General features: G+C 29.1%; 2 protein-coding genes across 3 annotated transcripts in view; one reads left to right on the top strand and one right to left on the bottom strand.

Annotated features, from left to right (window-relative positions):
* The window catches only part of LOC123013575 (adenylate cyclase type 6), a 107,178-nt gene extending 99,263 nt beyond the window's left edge, over nucleotides 1-7,915 (top strand). For both annotated transcript variants that reach the window (XM_044412187.1, XM_044412186.1), the window contains 9 exons: nucleotides 397-487; nucleotides 538-654; nucleotides 713-835; nucleotides 883-1,058; nucleotides 1,122-1,252; nucleotides 4,221-4,330; nucleotides 4,382-4,601; nucleotides 7,161-7,417; nucleotides 7,462-7,915. In XM_044412187.1, coding sequence (XP_044268122.1) covers nucleotides 397-487; nucleotides 538-654; nucleotides 713-835; nucleotides 883-1,058; nucleotides 1,122-1,252; nucleotides 4,221-4,330; nucleotides 4,382-4,601; nucleotides 7,161-7,417; nucleotides 7,462-7,698 — 1,462 coding nt within the window. In that variant the 3' untranslated portion in view covers nucleotides 7,699-7,915. The remainder of the gene's footprint in view (nucleotides 1-396; nucleotides 488-537; nucleotides 655-712; nucleotides 836-882; nucleotides 1,059-1,121; nucleotides 1,253-4,220; nucleotides 4,331-4,381; nucleotides 4,602-7,160; nucleotides 7,418-7,461) is intronic.
* A 7,834-nt stretch (nucleotides 7,916-15,749) lies between these two features.
* Nucleotides 15,750-21,051, bottom strand: part of LOC123013574 (vitamin K-dependent gamma-carboxylase) — a 17,168-nt gene continuing 11,866 nt past the window's right edge. Inside the window, exon 10 of the mRNA XM_044412185.1 lies at nucleotides 15,750-16,185. Within this exon, the coding sequence (XP_044268120.1) occupies nucleotides 15,767-16,185 (419 nt within the window). The 3' untranslated portion in view covers nucleotides 15,750-15,766. The remainder of the gene's footprint in view (nucleotides 16,186-21,051) is intronic.

The raw sequence follows: 21,051 nt of genomic DNA, 5'->3' as shown, positions 1-21,051 counted from the left end.
TATTTTAACAACTTTATCCACTGTTTCTTCAATCCAAGTTAACATAACGCTTTTAGCATTTGGTAATTTCATTCCTTAAAGAAACACTTAAAAGTCTTTTATAATAAAAGAATATTGCGAAAAAAATTGTTTTAAAAAAATACCAGTTTTCGCATAACACCTTCATCCACTCACCCCTTCAATTGTGAAATATTAAACATGAATGTTTGTATTTTAAATTAAATTTAATGATTTATTAAAAAATTCAATCAAAATCAATTAGATAATGCAAATGTACATAAAGAGGGATTTAAAAGTTAATATTGTTAATGTTATTATACATATTTGACATCAAAACAAATGTCCATTATTTTGAATAATTTGCATCGTTTCATGAAAACAATTCAATATTTTCAGGAACGACACGGCATATTTGTGCTCAATTCCAATTATCTTTCTTTTGATCTTAATTCCTGTAATAGTATACATGGAAAATGTCAATTTAGAGGTTTGTATTTGAAAAATGTCCACTTATATTATAGCCCAGTTTGGTTTCAGAACATCCACTTGAAAATTTTCGCAGTGTCAAAATACATCCACAAAAATAGAAACATTGCTCAAATATTTTCATTCATAATGGCTGTTTGTATATATGGCTTAGTTATGTTGCATACGGTAAGTTTTATCTCCATCATCAATCTCAAAAATGCATTAATTTTTATTTTTTGTCAAGCTATCACTTCCTGAAGAAATTCAATGTTTGAATTCAACCATTGTCGATAGTAATTGTACGAACTTTACTGTTTATTCGTTGAATAACGAAAACAAAGACTGCAAACCTTACTTTTTGATAGATGTGAGTGAAATTTTTTCACTGAATCACCGAATAATTCTCTTTTCTAGTATCTCTTACTTCTTGTTTTTATCTCGATGATTGCGTGCGCCGTTTATCAAGTCCTTATTTCACTTTTCAAGACAATCATTCTGTTGGGTGGAATGGCCGGATTTATTGCAGCTTATTTAACATACACCAAAGAGGTGCACGCTATGCACAAGTTTTTTTGCATACCTAAACAAAGGTAAGAGGAAACCCAAAAGCCAAAATTTCTCCTTTCAATTTTCTTAATGTGGTTTGTTTGCAGTGAAACGACTTTGACACAACAATATGTTAACATTGTGATATTGGTAGGCTTCGTAATAGCGCTAATATTACACGGCCAACAAACAGAAGCCACTTATAGATTGGATTTCGTTTGGAAATTACAAGCTACAGGTAGGTAAACACATTCTGGAGCTTTGCTCAAACAAAGACAAGCAACGTGACCCACTTACGTTTTCTGCGACGTTGCATAATTGTTTATAACGCGAATTAACCACTGTTTTAATTAAAATGCACTTGACAAAAAGTCAAAAAAATCTACAAAAACAATTTTTATGCAAGTTTGATTTAAGGGGATTCTACCCAAAAGCTAACGGTAAATTTTTTGTTGACGTTGGGAAAAATAAAGAATCGACGTGGGGAAAACAGTAAACGAGATATTATTTCGTTCAAATAATTTGAGCCAAATCTGGTGCTTGGGTTTTTACACATTTATGAATTTGGTCTTGTTTTTATTTTATATTTATTTCAGCCGTAATTAAATTCGAATTTAAAATTAAAGTCGTAGTTTAAAATTTAATGGTCAGATTTTTAAGGAACTATAAAATTCGTGTTGTTTTTAATTTTAATATTAAATTAGAAATTATTATGAAGCAATTTGTCAAAATAATATTAAAATTGACAAAATGCCAAGAGAAGTGTATTCCATAAAACACGTCGTCAATAATTATAACTACATAAAGATTTATTTTGACATTTTGTTAATTTTGACAATTTTCTTTAAAACAATTTTTAGATAATGTTGGAAACATTTTTGGAAATATTAAATTATTAAATAATTTTTTGACATCTAGCTAAAATACGAAATGCTCATTTAGGACGCTTACGTGATAGAAAGACTTTTTGATCGCACTGTATTATAATTGTTTTCTCTGTATTGTTTGTTTATCTAAATATGCAATTATTTTTAAATTAATATTAAAACGTTTTGATTGTTGTAAAACGATATTTCAGTTGTGACAATAATATCGACATTTTTTGCAAATTGTCACTTCTTTCTCTTCTGACAAACATCACGTGTTTCCCTCACAACTGCACCCACCTGAACTAATTTTCACCCAGTTACCTTATTATTATGAACTACTACAAAAAAAAAAATTAAGACAAATTTAAGTAATCATCAGATTTAGTGCAATTTATTGTGAGCAGGAAACTAATTTACAAGTTTTTGTACAAATGATTTCGTAAAAAATTTGTTTTTTCATTCACAATTCTTAAAAATGTCATGATAACGTGACTCAAAAACAAATGACTATTGAAAATTGCCTGTTATAAAAATAAAGATTTTTATCTGACAAACTCGACATGAGCAAAAATAAATGTACTTACTACATTTATTATTATTATTTTTAATTTTATTTATTACTTTAGAAAGGTACCTACTGATGTAAAAATTGTGTTAAAACCTCAACGATAAAGTAAATATCGGGATTATTTCGCAATTGTGGCATTTTTACATTTTTCAATATTTTGAAGATATATTTTGCGTATTACTTATTTACATTATTTGATAGGGGCTGAATTAAAAAAAAATTACATTTAATTCGATAAAAATTTAATAACTACCTTTTTTGGAAAAAGCTAAAATTGAGCTCTTGCATATGACACATATCTTTTATTTAAAAAAAAAATTAAGTAAAAATTCCAGTTAGTTTCCGAGATATTTTACATTGTAATTCCCATAAGAAGAATACTCCTTAAAATAAACTTTTATTCTACGTAACTCTGACGTTTGTAATTCAACATGTTTTCTACAAATTTTTTTGTTACTGCAAAGAAAATAATTAAGACTACAACATTTTTTGTGTTTTCCGTTTGTAAAGATAAAAAAATTAAGAAGTTTTAAAAGTTCAATACCTTAAAAATTTTAATGGAATACCCTATTTGTTGATTTTGCTTCTAAGAGATTTAAGACATTTAAAGGTATGTTTTTAAATTTAATTTAAAATCCATTAGTTGCAAAAATAAAAAACAGGATGTTGCACGCAAACTACTTAAGTTTTTACAAAATTCTACATTTATGCAATTAAAAACTGTTATACTCTTAAAATTTGTACTTTCTTCTTTGCTGAAGTAAAAAAATTTTCTTGTCTTAGTTTTTGTATAATAAATTATATTTTCTGCAAAACAAACCGCGCAAAATCGATCAATAATATTGTAATAAAAAGTTTCTTTCAAAAAGGCCAAGATATATAAAAAATGGTGTTTTATTTTTAAAATTTGCACTAGATTGATATCTACAGGGTGAATATAAAGTATGGAACCAAGCGGTTTTATTTATTCATTTGCCTTCAGAAAATAATAATTAATATAAATTAAAGTAATATAAAAAATGTGATCGTATTTTCAGAACGAAATTTTATTTTGTTTTTGAGTTATGCGATTTTTTTTGTCAAAATTGCAATTTATGTGAAAAAAATTTTTTGACGAATTAAATATAAAGCAGATAGTTGTAATCCTTAGAGTATAGTATTAGAGTATATAGTATTAATTTTTTTTGTAGAACTCAAAAACAAAAGGAAATTTCGAAAAATTTTATTCTTGTTAAATCATCACATTTTTATAGTACTTTATCACTCATCAATTAGTTTTTTCAAAAAATAAATAGTTTAAGCAAAAAACGTTTGGTTCCATACTTTTTATACCTGGTATGTATATCAATGTCCTTCATTTTTTCTATTTTAACATTTAAAGGTCAATAACAAACTTTACCAATTTGCTGGAGCATATTGAATCTTTAATTTAATTAATTTAATTAATTATTGAATGTAGTAATTTATGTAATTAAAAAAAATTAAAAAGTGATAAAATAAAAAATATTTTTTTATAAAGTGCTTTCAAAATTATTTCATTTAGTTTGTCATTTATTAATAACCTGTATAAATGTGGAGTCCAACCGGTAATTTACTTCGCACATTCCTCCCCGTTTCTCGTCTTTATATTTCATAACTTCGTAGAGAAAACAGCAGAGCTTTTGAATATTTTATTAACAAGCTAAATAGGTGTCTACTCAACACCGTAAAAGCAGCCCTAATGGAGAAATATTAATTTTAGATGAAAAACTCTAATTTTTGTTTTGCAGAGGAAAAAGAAGACATGGAACACTTAGAAGCGTACAACCGTAAATTACTCGCTAATATCTTGCCAGTTCATGTCGCTGAGCATTTCCTCAACAGCGATAAAAATAACGACGTAAGTTACTATCAAAACTATCAAAACCGTTCCTAAAACTCGCTTCAACAGGAACTCTACCACGAACAATGCGATTTTGTCTGCATCATGTTTGCTTCAATCCCCAATTTCTCCGAATTTTATGTCGAACTCGAAGGCAACAACGAAGGAGTCGAATGTCTGCGACTTTTAAACGAGATTATCGCTGACTTCGATGAGCTGCTCTCCGAAGACCAATTCAAGTACATCGAGAAGATTAAATCAACGGGAGCCACCTACATGGCGGCCTCTGGTCAGTAGATTTATTATAATAATAATAATAATAAAAAAGCCGCTTTATTGAGGCAAAGTCTAGCAACTCCTATTCATACTTAACCCCCTAAACAAAACAAAAGGAAAAATGAAAAATTGCATTACAGTTTATTAACTAAAATTAAGAAAACTAGTTAAGTATAACTGGAATTAAAACAATAAGAAAAGAACAAAAAGCAAAAGTAAAAAACTAGAAGTTCAAAAAATGTATTTTTATCTTTTTGCGAAAATTGTTCACTGAAAGTTTTTTTCTTAATTTTCTTAATTTGTGAATAAAACGAGAGCACGAATTTTGTATTTTTTGTAATTTATATTTAAATTGATAATCTAAACATGAATAATAAATGATGAGACCATAATTAAGGTTGGGAAGCACCAATGACTCGCATAGTTTTTTAATTCAAAATGTGATAATTGGAATCTAACAGTTTTAATGCAATATAAGACCTCTTTACAATCAAGTTGACATTCCAAGATTTTTTACACTGTTTGAGGTACCTTCCATATTACCAATTCTGAGATTTTCGAGTTGAATTTTTTATTTCTTGTGGAAATGTAAATTGTTGAAAATTTACTCGAATTTAAATTTAAACCAATGCTTTTAGACAATAAGAAAATTTCATTTAGATCTTGATTAATAAAGTTTCAAGCTTGTTCTACATCATCAGGATCACAATGATAGTACAGAATATTTCTGCGCTATATATTAAAAATAGAAGTGGTCCCAAAATTGAACCTTGCGGAACACTACCTATTGTAACAATTTCTTTCCTATTAGTAATATACCAATGAAAAAATGTTGAAATGTTGTCAAACCATACAAAGATAATTTTGCACATAAAAGTGAGTGATCTAAGGTGTCAAATGCTTTAGAAAAATCCAACAATGTCACAATGTCATCACATTTATCTAAAGCAATCATCAAGAATTTTTCCGAGAGCTGTGATGGGTACAATTGTTTATTTGTAATAATACCTTCAGAAACAACATAATTGTAAACCTGTTTATAAATGACTTTTTCTAAAATTTTTGATAAGACAGGTAATTAGTAATTTTAATTTTGGGTAAAGGACGCACCAAAGCAGTTTTCCACACTTCTGGATAATATGCAATTTCAATACAGCAGTTGATAATATGAGTAATCCATTTCGTCAATATGGGTGAACATAATTTCAACATTTTTGCTGAAATGTTGTCAACACCAAGAGCATTTGATTTTAAATCATCAATTATCTGTTGAACTTCAGCAATAGAAGACGAAAAGAAATGTTTGCGTTAAATTTTTTACCTTCAAGCAAAAATTATTTGGCTTACTAAATATTGACAAAAAGTAATTATTGATTGACATCATCAACATTAAAGTTTTTTATCTATTTTTTCTACTTGTAGCAGTCAAATATGCTTTTTTCTCTTTACAGTATGAAAAGTCAATTATAATTAAAAAAATCAACTCGAAAATTAATCTCAAAATTGGTAATATGGAAATAGGTATCTCAAACAGTGTAAAAAATCTTGGAATTATAATGGATTCGGAATTACGATTTAAAAATCATGTCAACTTGGTTGTAAAGAGGGCTTGTATTGCATTAAAAATGTTAGATTCCAATTATCACATATTGAATTAAAAAACTATGCGAGTCATTGGTGCTTTCCAACCTTAATTATGGTCTCATCATTTATTATTCATCTTTAGATTATCAATCTAAATATGAATTACAAAAAATACTAAATTCGTGTTCTCGTTTTATTTACAAATAAAGAAAATTTGACCAAGAATCTCAAAAACTAAAAGCACGTGGTTGGCTGCCGGTGGACCAAATATACAAGGTGGTTATAAATGATTTTCATCTAGCCAGCTGTGAATTTCCCATGTAAAATAAAAAATGCCGCTTTACGAAGATAGGGGTACCTACTTGTTTTAACTTAAAAATTAAAAAATCGCCGTTTACTAAGCGTCCACTTCGAAAATAGCCTTCGATTATAAACTTGTTTTCTCCCAAAATATACAGTATTATCAATTATTATTGGAAATTAGTTGAAACAATAAAAGTTTAATTAACAACAATTTATTATTAATTATTATTAGTGTCACTTATGTGACACTAATGACAGAGCTTTCAAAAAAAGTAGAGCGGCACAAATAAAGTTACATGCAAAAAAATTCCAAAGCTGGCTAGATGAAAATCATTTATAACCACTCTGTACAATTATTTCTTGTCACTGTTCATATATAAAATGTGAAATATTTCATTCGAGAAAAAGTTGTCATCAAGTTTCTGTTCGTTGTCATTACCAAAGTTTAAAAAAGCAATATTTGATTAAAAAAAAACTTTCAGTGAACAATTTTCGCAAAATGATAAAAATATATTTTTTAAACTTCTAGTTTTTTACTTTTGCTTTTTGTTATTTTCTTATTGTTTTAATTCCTGTTATTTCTACTTAATTTTAGTTAAACTGTAATGCAATTTTTCATTTTTCTTTTTGTTTTGTTTAAGGGATTAAGTATTATTATTATTATAAATGAGATTTTTTCCTGTAGGATTGACCCAAAACACCTGCGACATGCAGGGCTACCGACACGTGACCGCCATGGCCGACTACGCTCTCCGAATCCAAGAGCAACTAGCGGAAGTGAACGAGCATTCTTTCAATCATTTCCGGATCCGGATTGGGATTAATGTGGGGCCTGTGGTGGCTGGTGTGATTGGGGCGCGGAAGCCCCAATACGACATATGGGGCAATGCCGTTAACGTGGCGAGTCGTATGGACAGCACCGGCGTTCTTGATAAGATTCAAGTGAGTTAAAATTGCGTTTTTGCGGATAAAAAAAGTGTTTTTAGGTGACGAAGGAAGTGTACCAGATTTTGAGCTCCCGAGGATACCCATTGGCGTGCAGAGGCACGATCCAGGTCAAGGGGAAGGGGACGATGGAGACGTATTTTCTCGAAGGGCGGTGTAAGAAACCGACAGAGACGAATATTACTGTGAATCCTTTAGCTAATATTAACTCAGATAGTAGTAAAACTTTCTTACCTCATCAAACAACTGTGTTAGATACTATTTCTGAGAAGATGTAATAAGTCGATTATTTATTTATGACGCCAAGAACGACGCTTTTACTCACCGATGTTGATATTGTACAAAATGACAATAATTTATTAAGAAGAAGAAAAAAGGCGAGGTTTGTGAGTAAAAACGAAGTGGCGAGTCGATAAGAATACTCTGTAAATACTGGTAGTTTTCAACTTATTTTTATGTATATAATTTTTTTAATAAAACACAAAATATGTCCTATTTCTACATTTTGTAATCTTAAATTTCCCAAACCGCAACACAGATGAAATTGTATTTAATAATTTTTTGCCTAATATTAGGAAAACATGACTTAAATCATAAAGCACATTAACTAAAATTAAAAAGAATTTAAAAAAAAATGTTTAACTCTTTGTCTGCTATTTGCATAGATTGAAAAACTTTTTAGAGACTATTTATTTTTTACTTTGCAAGTAAGACGATAGAATGAATTTCTTAGACTAAATTATGGAATTATAACATTTCATTTTTTTTCAAATGTTCTGCTCCGGGGATCAACTTTTGTTCCATCTCAACATTTTTTGATCAATTTTTTATAAATCTTTTTATTCCAATTAGCAATTTTTGTTTCATAGAGCTGATTTTTGGTTCAATTTTTTCTTCCATCAAGAACTTTTTTCTTTAAAGTTGTGTTCTAACAAGCGAATTTTGGCTCAGTTTTCTGTTCAGACGAATTCTGTTCCATTGAGAATTTTTTTGTTCCAATGAATAATTTTTTACTCAATTATTTCTTGTATCAAGAGATTTTTGTGTTCATTTAGCGATTTTTATTCTATCAATATTTTATTCCAACTAGCGAATTTTTGTTTTCTGTTGCGACTAACAATTTTTAGCTCAATTTTTTTGTTTCAATGGGAAATGTTTAGTTTACCGCAGAATTTTTTGTTCTGACAAACGATTTTTTTATCCAAAAATTTTTATCTTCTTCGTACACCATTAGGAAAATATGAAACATGACTTAAATCATGAAACATAATCACTTTATTTAATTAACTATCTTAATTTACTTCATTTTGCTTTGCTTTGTTGCTGTCGTTTTCTTAAAACTGATTTTTTATTTTATAACAATGGTAAAATAATTATAACATTAGGCACTTTTCTAAAATCAGAGTAGATTTACAAAATGCCAATAATTCTGACTTACTAGGATTGTTTAACAAAATTTTTATCCAAGAAACATGTTAAAATACTTGAAAAAACAAAAATACTATCATTTTCGTATTTCATTTAATAATTTTTCGACTTATTTGTTACGAAATTTTGCGAAATAATTGCGTTTTTGTGCTTCATCGCTTAAAAAATGCAAAAATAACATCTTTTTTGGCCTAATTATGTGATTTTTCGGGTTGTTTGAAATAGTTGTATTTTTAGCTGAAAACATGCTAAACACTTAAAAAAACAAAGATAATATTATATTTACTCGTATTTCGACGAGATTTTAGTTCAAAAACGTGCTTCAAAACGTAAAACTAGAAAAATAACACTATTTTGACAAAAATTTTTGTTTAATTTTTTGTTCTAACAAGCGATTTTTTGTTCCATTGAGCGATTTTTGGCTCAGTTTTCTGTTCAGACGAATGATTTTTTGTTCCATTGGGAAATTTTTTTTTCCAAATTTTTTACTCAATTATTTCTTGTAACGAGAGATTTTTTTGTTTATTTAACGATTTTTATTCTATATAACAATATTTTATTCCAACTAGCGAATTTTTGTTTTCTGTTGAGACTAACAATTTTTAGCTCAATTTTTTTGTTTCAATGACAAATTTTTAGTTTATCGCAGAATTTTTTCTAATCTTAAACTTCCCAAACTTTTCAACGAAGAGTAAACCGCAACACAGATGTTCACTAGATTTCATTTTTTTGCTTTAATTTTCTCATGATTTCTCATAATTTTACCTAATGAAAAAATTATTTGCGCATTTGCATTTAACAATAATTTTTGTTGTTTTTTTTTAAATTGCGTCATAATTTCTCCTAATTTCCCCAGTTTTGCAACCTTAAGGCAAGGGGTAAACAGCAACTTCAATCTTCGGATTTGTCAACAAATAAAAAAAATCTTAAGTATGCAAATTTATCAATAATTTCCCTGATAATCTCTAATTTTCTCAAAATTTCAACATAATTTTCTCTAATTTCCCCAATTTTGCAACGTCGGGGCGAGGGTAACCCACAACTCTTAATTTTGTGCACAAGATTTTTTTTTAATTGATTTCCCCTTATTTTTTGGAGATTTTTCTTAATTTTTTCATGATTTCCCCTAATTTCCTCTAATGTTTTCATGATTTGCTCTAATTTACTCATGATTTGATTTACTTTCTCCAATCTCAACCTCTAAGCGAGGGACAAACCATAATTCCAATTTTTTTTTATTAATATTTCTTCATGATTTCTCCAGGTTTTCTCTCCGATTTCCTCTGCGGTTTGTCTCTCAAACTTTTATAACTTTTTCCCATTTTGATCATTAGAATTTTCGAAATAAAAATAATCTTCCTAAGTTATCTGGAACAGAGAGACTTGGTCGAGTCCTTGCAACTTTTCTATTTCTAATAGTATTAAAAAAAAATAAATGTAAAATAGTATAAAAAGATCGCGTTTCGTAAGACAAATTTTGTGAAACAAGTTCAGGTTTTGATTTATGAAACAAGTTTTTTACGCTATTTTTTCTACTTTTTTAACGTAAAAGTCAATTTTTCAAAATTTAGAAACGTTTGCTCTAATAAGGTTGTGGTTGGTAATAAATGTCACACAGTTTGAAAGTTCGATTTTTGAAGTGTCAAGTCTTAAGTATTTCTCAAAATTTTGTTGATTTAACAATGAAACCTGAAAAAAAAAAGAAATCGCTTCTAAAATCACTATTACCAGCCTCTGTACTAATATATTTCAGCACCCAAATCGGTGTTGAAATGGCATAATAACCTTTTTTTCAGGCGCAAAACAGAAAAAGAATTAAAAAAGTAATGTAACACAAAAAGTTTAAAAACAAAATAAAAATAATAAACATGTTTAAAATTAAAGTACTCGTATTTACTACACAAAATCTCACATTAATTATGTAAGCCGCTTGTGTATAGTCCAAAAAACACTTAACAAATTCTATACATTAATAATAACTTCCTGCAGCATTTGAAACAACAACCTGAAACCCTGCTAAATACTGAAAAAATGAAGCGTAAAAATACACGTCCAATTGAAAGAAGTTCGTTAGAGTATTTCCTTAACACGTCTAGTGTTAACAGTTTTAAATACCTAGGGAGCGAAAGCAGATTTTTACCAATGTAGCTATAATAATAAAAAAAATTGTTCCTGTTATCTATTTGTAGATTTGTATGGGTTTGGGTCAACTTACTCTTAATCGGACTCTCAATTATTTTACTTAACACACTATGGGAGCAATTGACCACGAATCCAACTGTAACATCATTAGAAAGTACAACATTTCCAGTCACAGAATTACCATTTCCAGCAATCGCAATTTGCAACCTTAATAAAATCAGCAGAAGGAAGATTTCAACTCTTGCCACATTTCTGTATGTTGAGTTGTAAATTAAAAAAAAATAATTGTGTTTCAAGGTCCGAAAAAACCGGACGCAGTATTAAAACGATCAACAAGTATATGAAAGCTATTGGGAGTTTTTACGATTTTGACACCACCAAAAGTCGACAATTAGAAACACTCCAGAAAATCCTGGAACAGTTTCCCCATATCGAGCACCTCAAACCTCCTAATCTTCTAAAATGGGTGCCCAAATAACACATTTTGGATAATAAATGAAAAATGAATTGTAGCTTGCCCCTTCCTGTGACGATTTACTCGTAAACTGCAGTTGGGGAAATGAGCAAATAAACTGCAGTGATCTTTTCCAGCAAAGGTTGTCCTTCGAAGGCTACTGCTGCATGTTTAATTACGTTAAAAATACTACCGAAAAGTACAAAATGTGCCAATTATTTATTAATCATTCCTTTCATAATTTTTTCAGTGATAATTTTCGCAGCAAAAAAATAATGTCTGGATTTCCGGGCTTAGAATTCGGTCTTACTGTCGAGTTAAACAACCAAATTGACGGCTATTTTTACACACAACATGCATCTCTGGGGGCAAATGTAATAAATCCACGTAAAAAATAATGAACAAAGACACGATTAAACCCCTCACACCACTTTTATTTAAAACACAACGCGTTTCAACCACAAAGTGGTCATCCTCAGGTGAGAATAAAACTAGCTATTTAAAAAAATCCATTCATGAGATACAGAAACGAACCATCTTAGAAAAAAATTGCAAAAAAAACCCGAAACAGGTTAATTTTGTTTTTAAAAGGTACATTTTTGAGGCAATTTTGAAAGCACCTTCACTAATCTTTTAACCTCTTAACTCTAAAATGTCAAATAGCACCAACCACAGAGCATACAAAAAATGAAAACACTTTTAAAATGCTCTTTTAAAGCTTTTTTCCAAAATGAAATGAGTTTTATACATACATAAAATATCAGCAAAAAAATCTTTTAGTAGTCAGTATGTACAAAGGAACTTAAGTACTATATTGCTATTTTTTAGATACCTACATTAAATTATAAAAAAACGTTATTAACCCCTGTCCTTTAGTCCGTTTATTTTGACAATAAAATAAAGAAATAAAAATAAGTTTGTTACAGCTTCAATAATACTTATAACAATATTAGTATGTTTCTTGTAATTTATTTTAATAGTTTTTATTAGAAGTAATTACTAATTAGAAACATTATTTTTTGCGAATATCTTATGAATAGATAATCCCATTCAACTTTAGAAAAGAGTTTCAAAGAACATTTTAAAAACACTTTTATTTGATCTGTCGCAAGTGAGTCGGTGTCATTTGAAATTTCGAAATTGAGGTGGAAAAAGTTAAAGGAGGTGTTTTTAAAATTGTGTCAAAAATATAACTTTACCTTATACTCCCTCAATCACAAGAGGTTTGAGTTAAACTTTCAAAAATCTTGACTTCCAAGTTGTTTCCAACTCTGGCAGAAGTCTCAAAAGTTTTCTTGATAATCCTTTACCTTAAGAAAAGTCGGGGATTTATGAAATTAATTTAAAGATTGTGAACAAAAATATATTGGGTTCAGTTAACACTAGGTTTAAAGAACACACTTAAAAAGATTTAAAAATAGAGATAAGCTTATGAATTCGCAAAAGTCGGAAGAATTACACCTGAGGATGACCACTTTGTGGTTGAAACGCATTGTGTTTGAAATAAAAGTTTGGTGTGATGGGTTTAATCGTGTTTTTGTTCATCGTTTCCATACCAAGAGGATCCAAGAAGAAGCACGTAAAAAATAATTTTTTGTCGTTTTATAGATCCATATTTTTAATCCTGTTGATTATCCTGATAAAAACAGTGGCGGGTTAATTGAGCAACTCGTCGGTTTTTCAAGTCAATTGTTTATGCAACTCGAGACAATTGGTTTTTGGTCAGTTCCAGAGGTCAAAAATTATCCAATTGACAAGGTTTTAATTTTTTTTTCAAAATACTCAGTATGAAGAGTCTTTTTTTAGCGAAAGTGTTATTTTGACACTGAAAAAACCACTGCATTTGGGCTTTATTCCGAAAGCGATTGTTTAGTAGACTGTCGAATCAAAAGCATGATTGCATTATGTGGTTGTGTTCCATTTATGATCCCCCAAAACCGATCTAAAGTTTGTGGGGTTTTGGAAATCCATTGCCTTAACAAATTCAGAAGTATTTGTTTCATGTTTCGGCTCAATAAAACTCAAATTTTCAGGTAAATGGGAGTCTTTAGCATCCCCAAACGCATTTCAGGAACCATCTCTACTCTGGGAAGCTCATCATTCTTTAAGATGTGAGAGATGTTGGCCTGTTTGTGAGAGTTTCTTGTATAATACAGCAACAAATATTGACTCTATCACGTAAGGGCTTAATAAACTAGACTTAAAACCGATTTTTTTTTCGTAGCTCATCTGGAAATAACAGTATTGTGCATATTTATTACGTTGATCCTTCTGCAACAATTTATAAACAAGACGTTGAAAACTATTGGTTCGAAATAATAAGTAAGTCACAATACAGGTGTTCCAATGAAAATGAGCCACCCCGAAACAGGTGGATTTTGTTTCCGAGGGGGACATTTTTGGACCCCCAGCTATTTTAACAAGCTTTACAAAACTTTTTATCAAAATTGAATCAGACTATCCATTCATGAGATACAGGGTGTTCTAATAAAAACGAACCAGAAAGAATTTGCAAAAAGAAACGAAACTGGTTAATTTTGTTTTTAAAAAAGACATTTTTGCGATTTTTATTCTATATGAACAATATTTTATTTTTGTTTTCTGTTGCGACTAACAATTTTTAGCTCAATTTTTTTGTTTCAATGAGAAATTTTTAGTTTACCGCAGAATTTTTCGTTCTGACGAAAGATTTTTTTTATCCCAAAATTTTTATCTTCTTCGTACACCATTAAGAAAATATGAAATATGACTTAAATCATGAAACATAATCACAACTTTATTTAATTAACTATCTTAATTTACTTCATTTTGCTTTGTTGCTGTCGTTTTCTTAAAAATGAAATATGAATTAATTAAATCATGATACTAGCCACCCACATAACGATTTTATTTTGCAACAATGGTAAAATAATATTAATCATTAGGCACTTTTCTCACATCAGAGTAGATTTACAAAATTTGTAAGCTTATTTCTATTTTTAAATCTTTTTAAGTCTTTTTCAAAAATATGTTGTGCCACACTTGATTTTTCAAATCTGTTATGTCTTAAATGAGCTATGTTCTTTAAACCTAGTGTTAAATGAAACCAATATATTTTTGTCCACAATCTTTACAATTAATTTCATAAATCCCCGACTTTTCTTAAGGTAAAAGAATACCAAGAAAACTTTTGAGACTTCTGTCAGAGTTGGAAGTCAAGATTTTTGAAAATTTAACTCAAACCTGTTGTGATTGAGGGAGTATAAGGTAAAGTTATAATCTTAGAAAAAAATTGCAAAAAAAGTTAATTTTTTTATTAAAAAAGAAATTTTTTGACACAATTTTAAAAACACCTCTTTTAACTTTTTCCACCCCAATTTCGAAATTTCAAATGACACCGACTCACTTGCGACAGATCAAATAAAAGTGTTTTTAAAATGTTCTTTGAACCTCTTTTCTAAAGTTGAATGGGATTATCTATTCATAAGATATTCGCAAAAAATAATGTTTCTAATTAGTAATTACTTCTAATAAAAATTATTAAAATAAATTACAAGAAACATACTAATATTGTTATAAGTATTATTGAAGCTGTAACAAACTTATTTTTATTTCTTTATTTTCCTTTGTACATACTGACTGCTGAAGGATTAGTTTTTTGCCGATATTTTATGAATGTATAAAAATCTTTTCATTTTGAAAAAAGCTTTTAAAGAGCATTTTAAAAGTGTTTTCATTTTTTTTTGTAGCACTAGTGGTTGGTGCTATTGTACATTTTTTAGTAAAATTGCGTTAAAAAATGTCCCTTTTAAACATAATTCACCTGTTTCGTTTTTTTTTTGCATTTTTTGATTTCTATTAGAACACCCTGTATCTCATGAATGGATGGTCTGATTCAATTTTGGTAAAAAGTTTTGAAAAGCTTGTTAAAATAGCTTTCATCTGATGTGCCACAAGTAGGGTAGTGCTATTTAATTTTTTAAAGTTGGGGTGCGTGGGGGTTAAAGGGCTACTGGGGGTGATTTAAAAATTACGTCAAAAAATGTCCCCCTCAAAAACAAAATCGACCTGTTTCGGCGTTTTTGCAAATTCATTTTAGTTTCTGAGATATTCGGGGTGGTCCGTTTTCATTGCAACACCCTGTATGTAAAAATTTTAGGCAAGCTGGGGAGCTTATTTGGGTTTATGTTAGGCGCTAGTTGTGTGAGTTTGTTAGAAATAATCGTTTCTTGTGCACATAAAGCTTCCAAACTCTTCGAAGAGACTAAATTCGACGATGATTTTTGTGAATGTTGCATTTGGACTATTTAAATAAAGAAAAACACCAAATTTTTACATTTTTATTATGAAAATGGCAGTCTAGTCCTCCTTATCAAAGGCTGATTGTAAAATACGTGCAAGAATGAGTTGGAAATGTGTCCAATCATGCGCAAAAACGCGTCAATTCTGAATTGGACGTCCTCGATTAGAGGAAACGGTGAATACATTACGTCTCTGTCATTGTCACTTGGTTGGGGTAATTCCCCTAAATATTCCCTAGTTTTGTTCATGTAGACATACATGTAACAAGATGGTGTTGAACTGATTGTGTGTACTTTATGGAAAACTTCAACTTCAACTGGGATACTTTCGTTTTTACCGAGTTTTACGCCGTATGACTGGTTTGTTTCCTCGTCTTCTACTTCGTAAAATACTTCGCCTTCCAACACTGTGAGAGTCACGTTTCGCAAATCTTTAGTTATGTAGTTTTCCAAATAGAGACCTGCAAAATTAATTATTATTATTATTATGAGCTTTTTCTTAGGATTATGTAGTCCTGTTTAATAATAAAAAATTCCACACAAAAAACAGGTTTTTTTTCTTCTCGAATTTTCGTTCAAATGAACGTTTTTTAGAGCGATTTATGTTTTAATTTTTTTACCATTAAGCACTTTTTTGTTCTAACAAACAATGTTTTGTTTTGTGTGCCGACTAACAATTTTTTGTTAGGACGAGAAATTTTTTTTCTGATAAACGCTTTTGTAGTTTGTAGTTAATAATTTTTTGCCTAATGTTAGGACAACATGACTTAAATTATAAAAAAGCACACTAACTAAAATTAAAACTAAATATTGTACAAATTTCTTTCAAAGTTAAAGAATGAAAATGTTTAACTCTGCCTGCTATTTGCATAGATTGAAAAACTTTTTAGAAATAATTTATTTTTTACTTTGGAAGTAAGACGATAGTCTGAATTTCTTAAACTAAATTATGGAATTATAACATTTTTTTTTCAATGTTCTGCTCCGAGGAGCAACTTTTGCTCCATATTAACATTTTTTGATCAATTTTTTATAAATCTTTTTATTCCAATTAGCAATTTTTGTTTCATAAAGCTGAATTTAGTTCAATTTTTTCTTCCATCAAGAACTTTTTTCTTTAATATTGTGTTCTAACAAGCGATTTTTTGTTCCGTTGAGTGATTTTTGGCTCACTTTTCTGTTCAGACGAATTCTGTTCTCTTGGGAATTTTTTTTGTTTCAACGAATAATTTTTTACTCAATTATTTCTTGTAACGAGAGATTTTTTTGTTCATTTAGCGATTTTTATTCTATATAAACAATATTTTATTCCAACTAGCGAATTTTTGTTTTCTGTTGCGACTAACAATTTTTAGCTCAATTCTTTGCAATGAGAAAAGTTTAACGCAGAATTTTTGTTCTGACAAACGATTTTTTTTATCCCAAAATTTTTATCTTCGTCGTACACCATTGGGAAAATATGAAACATGTGTTAAATCATGAAACATAAACACAACTTTATTTAATTAACTATCTTAATTTACTTCATATTGCTTTGCTTTTTTGCTGTCGTTTTCTTAAAATTGATTTTTATTTTATTTTTTTTATTTTTATTTTATTTTATAACAATGGTAAAATAATTATAACATTAGGCACTTTTCTAAAATCAGAGTAGATTTACAAAATGCCAATAATTCTGACTTACTAGGATTGTTTAACAAAATTTTTATCCAAGAAACATGTTAAAATACTTGAAAAAACAAAAATACTATCATTTTCGTATTTCATTTAATAATTTTTCGACTTATTTGTTACGAAATTTTGCGAAATAATTGCGTTTTTGTGCTTCATCGCTTAAAAAATGCAAAAATAACATCTTTTTTGGCCTAATTATGTGATTTTTCGGGTTGTTTGAAATAGTTGTATTTTTAGCTGAAAACATGCTAAACACTTAAAAAAACAAAGATAATATTATATTTACTCGTATTTCGACGAGATTTTAGTTCAAAAACGTGCTTCAAAACGTAAAACTAGAAAAATAACACTATTTTGACAAAAATTTTTGTTTAATTTTTTGTTCTAACAAGCGATTTTTTGTTCCATTGAGCGATTTTTGGCTCAGTTTTCTGTTCAGACGAATGATTTTTTGTTCCATTGGGAAATTTTTTTTTCCAAATTTTTTACTCAATTATTTCTTGTAACGAGAGATTTTTTTGTTTATTTAACGATTTTTATTCTATATAACAATATTTTATTCCAACTAGCGAATTTTTGTTTTCTGTTGAGACTAACAATTTTTAGCTCAATTTTTTTGTTTCAATGACAAATTTTTAGTTTATCGCAGAATTTTTTCTAATCTTAAACTTCCCAAACTTTTCAACGAAGAGTAAACCGCAACACAGATGTTCACTAGATTTCATTTTTTTGCTTTAATTTTCTCATGATTTCTCATAATTTTACCTAATGAAAAAATTATTTGCGCATTTGCATTTAACAATAATTTTTGTTGTTTTTTTTTAAATTGCGTCATAATTTCTCCTAATTTCCCCAGTTTTGCAACCTTAAGGCAAGGGGTAAACAGCAACTTCAATCTTCGGATTTGTCAACAAATAAAAAAAATCTTAAGTATGCAAATTTATCAATAATTTCCCTGATAATCTCTAATTTTCTCAAAATTTCAACATAATTTTCTCTAATTTCCCCAATTTTGCAACGTCGGGGCGAGGGTAACCCACAACTCTTAATTTTGTGCACAAGATTTTTTTTTAATTGATTTCCCCTTATTTTTTGGAGATTTTTCTTAATTTTTTCATGATTTCCCCTAATTTCCTCTAATGTTTTCATGATTTGCTCTAATTTACTCATGATTTGATTTACTTTCTCCAATCTCAACCTCTAAGCGAGGGACAAACCATAATTCCAATTTTTTTTTATTAATATTTCTTCATGATTTCTCCAGGTTTTCTCTCCGATTTCCTCTGCGGTTTGTCTCTCAAACTTTTATAACTTTTTCCCATTTTGATCATTAGAATTTTCGAAATAAAAATAATCTTCCTAAGTTATCTGGAACAGAGAGACTTGGTCGAGTCCTTGCAACTTTTCTATTTCTAATAGTATTAAAAAAAAATAAATGTAAAATAGTATAAAAAGATCGCGTTTCGTAAGACAAATTTTGTGAAACAAGTTCAGGTTTTGATTTATGAAACAAGTTTTTTACGCTATTTTTTCTACTTTTTTAACGTAAAAGTCAATTTTTCAAAATTTAGAAACGTTTGCTCTAATAAGGTTGTGGTTGGTAATAAATGTCACACAGTTTGAAAGTTCGATTTTTGAAGTGTCAAGTCTTAAGTATTTCTCAAAATTTTGTTGATTTAACAATGAAACCTGAAAAAAAAAAGAAATCGCTTCTAAAATCACTATTACCAGCCTCTGTACTAATATATTTCAGCACCCAAATCGGTGTTGAAATGGCATAATAACCTTTTTTTCAGGCGCAAAACAGAAAAAGAATTAAAAAAGTAATGTAACACAAAAAGTTTAAAAACAAAATAAAAATAATAAACATGTTTAAAATTAAAGTACTCGTATTTACTACACAAAATCTCACATTAATTATGTAAGCCGCTTGTGTATAGTCCAAAAAACACTTAACAAATTCTATACATTAATAATAACTTCCTGCAGCATTTGAAACAACAACCTGAAACCCTGCTAAATACTGAAAAAATGAAGCGTAAAAATACACGTCCAATTGAAAGAAGTTCGTTAGAGTATTTCCTTAACACGTCTAGTGTTAACAGTTTTAAATACCTAGGGAGCGAAAGCAGATTTTTACCAATGTAGCTATAATAATAAAAAAAATTGTTCCTGTTATCTATTTGTAGATTTGTATGGGTTTGGGTCAACTTACTCTTAATCGGACTCTCAATTATTTTACTTAACACACTATGGGAGCAATTGACCACGAATCCAACTGTAACATCATTAGAAAGTACAACATTTCCAGTCACAGAATTACCATTTCCAGCAATCGCAATTTGCAACCTTAATAAAATCAGCAGAAGGAAGATTTCAACTCTTGCCACATTTCTGTATGTTGAGTTGTAAATTAAAAAAAAATAATTGTGTTTCAAGGTCCGAAAAAACCGGACGCAGTATTAAAACGATCAACAAGTATATGAAAGCTATTGGGAGTTTTTACGATTTTGACACCACCAAAAGTCGACAATTAGAAACACTCCAGAAAATCCTGGAACAGTTTCCCCATATCGAGCACCTCAAACCTCCTAATCTTCTAAAATGGGTGCCCAAATAACACATTTTGGATAATAAATGAAAAATGAATTGTAGCTTGCCCCTTCCTGTGACGATTTACTCGTAAACTGCAGTTGGGGAAATGAGCAAATAAACTGCAGTGATCTTTTCCAGCAAAGGTTGTCCTTCGAAGGCTACTGCTGCATGTTTAATTACGTTAAAAATACTACCGAAAAGTACAAAATGTGCCAATTATTTATTAATCATTCCTTTCATAATTTTTTCAGTGATAATTTTCGCAGCAAAAAAATAATGTCTGGATTTCCGGGCTTAGAATTCGGTCTTACTGTCGAGTTAAACAACCAAATTGACGACTATTTTTACACACAACATGCATCTCTGGGGGCAAATGTAATAAATCCACGTAAAAAATAATGAACAAAGACACGATTAAACCCCTCACACCACTTTTATTTAAAACACAACGCGTTTCAACCACAAAGTGGTCATCCTCAGGTGAGAATAAAACTAGCTATTTAAAAAAATCCATTCATGAGATACAGAAACGAACCATCTTAGAAAAAAATTGCAAAAAAAACCCGAAACAGGTTAATTTTGTTTTTAAAAGGTACATTTTTGAGGCAATTTTGAAAGCACCTTCACTAATCTTTTAACCTCTTAACTCTAAAATGTCAAATAGCACCAACCACAGAGCATACAAAAAATGAAAACACTTTTAAAATGCTCTTTTAAAGCTTTTTTCCAAAATGAAATGAGTTTTATACATACATAAAATATCAGCAAAAAAATCTTTTAGTAGTCAGTATGTACAAAGGAACTTAAGTACTATATTGCTATTTTTTAGATACCTACATTAAATTATAAAAAAACGTTATTAACCCCTGTCCTTTAGTCCGTTTATTTTGACAATAAAATAAAGAAATAAAAATAAGTTTGTTACAGCTTCAATAATACTTATAACAATATTAGTATGTTTCTTGTAATTTATTTTAATAGTTTTTATTAGAAGTAATTACTAATTAGAAACATTATTTTTTGCGAATATCTTATGAATAGATAATCCCATTCAACTT

Source organism: Tribolium madens, unplaced genomic scaffold (assembly GCF_015345945.1).
Source record: "Tribolium madens isolate multiple individuals breed KSU strain unplaced genomic scaffold, Tmad_KSU_1.1 Scaffold_96;HRSCAF=242;Tcas5.2_LG5, whole genome shotgun sequence".
In the NCBI taxonomy this organism is placed as follows: domain Eukaryota; kingdom Metazoa; phylum Arthropoda; class Insecta; order Coleoptera; family Tenebrionidae; genus Tribolium; species Tribolium madens.
Note: the sequence above shows the minus strand (reverse complement) of the source record. Positions and strands in the feature narration are given on the sequence as shown.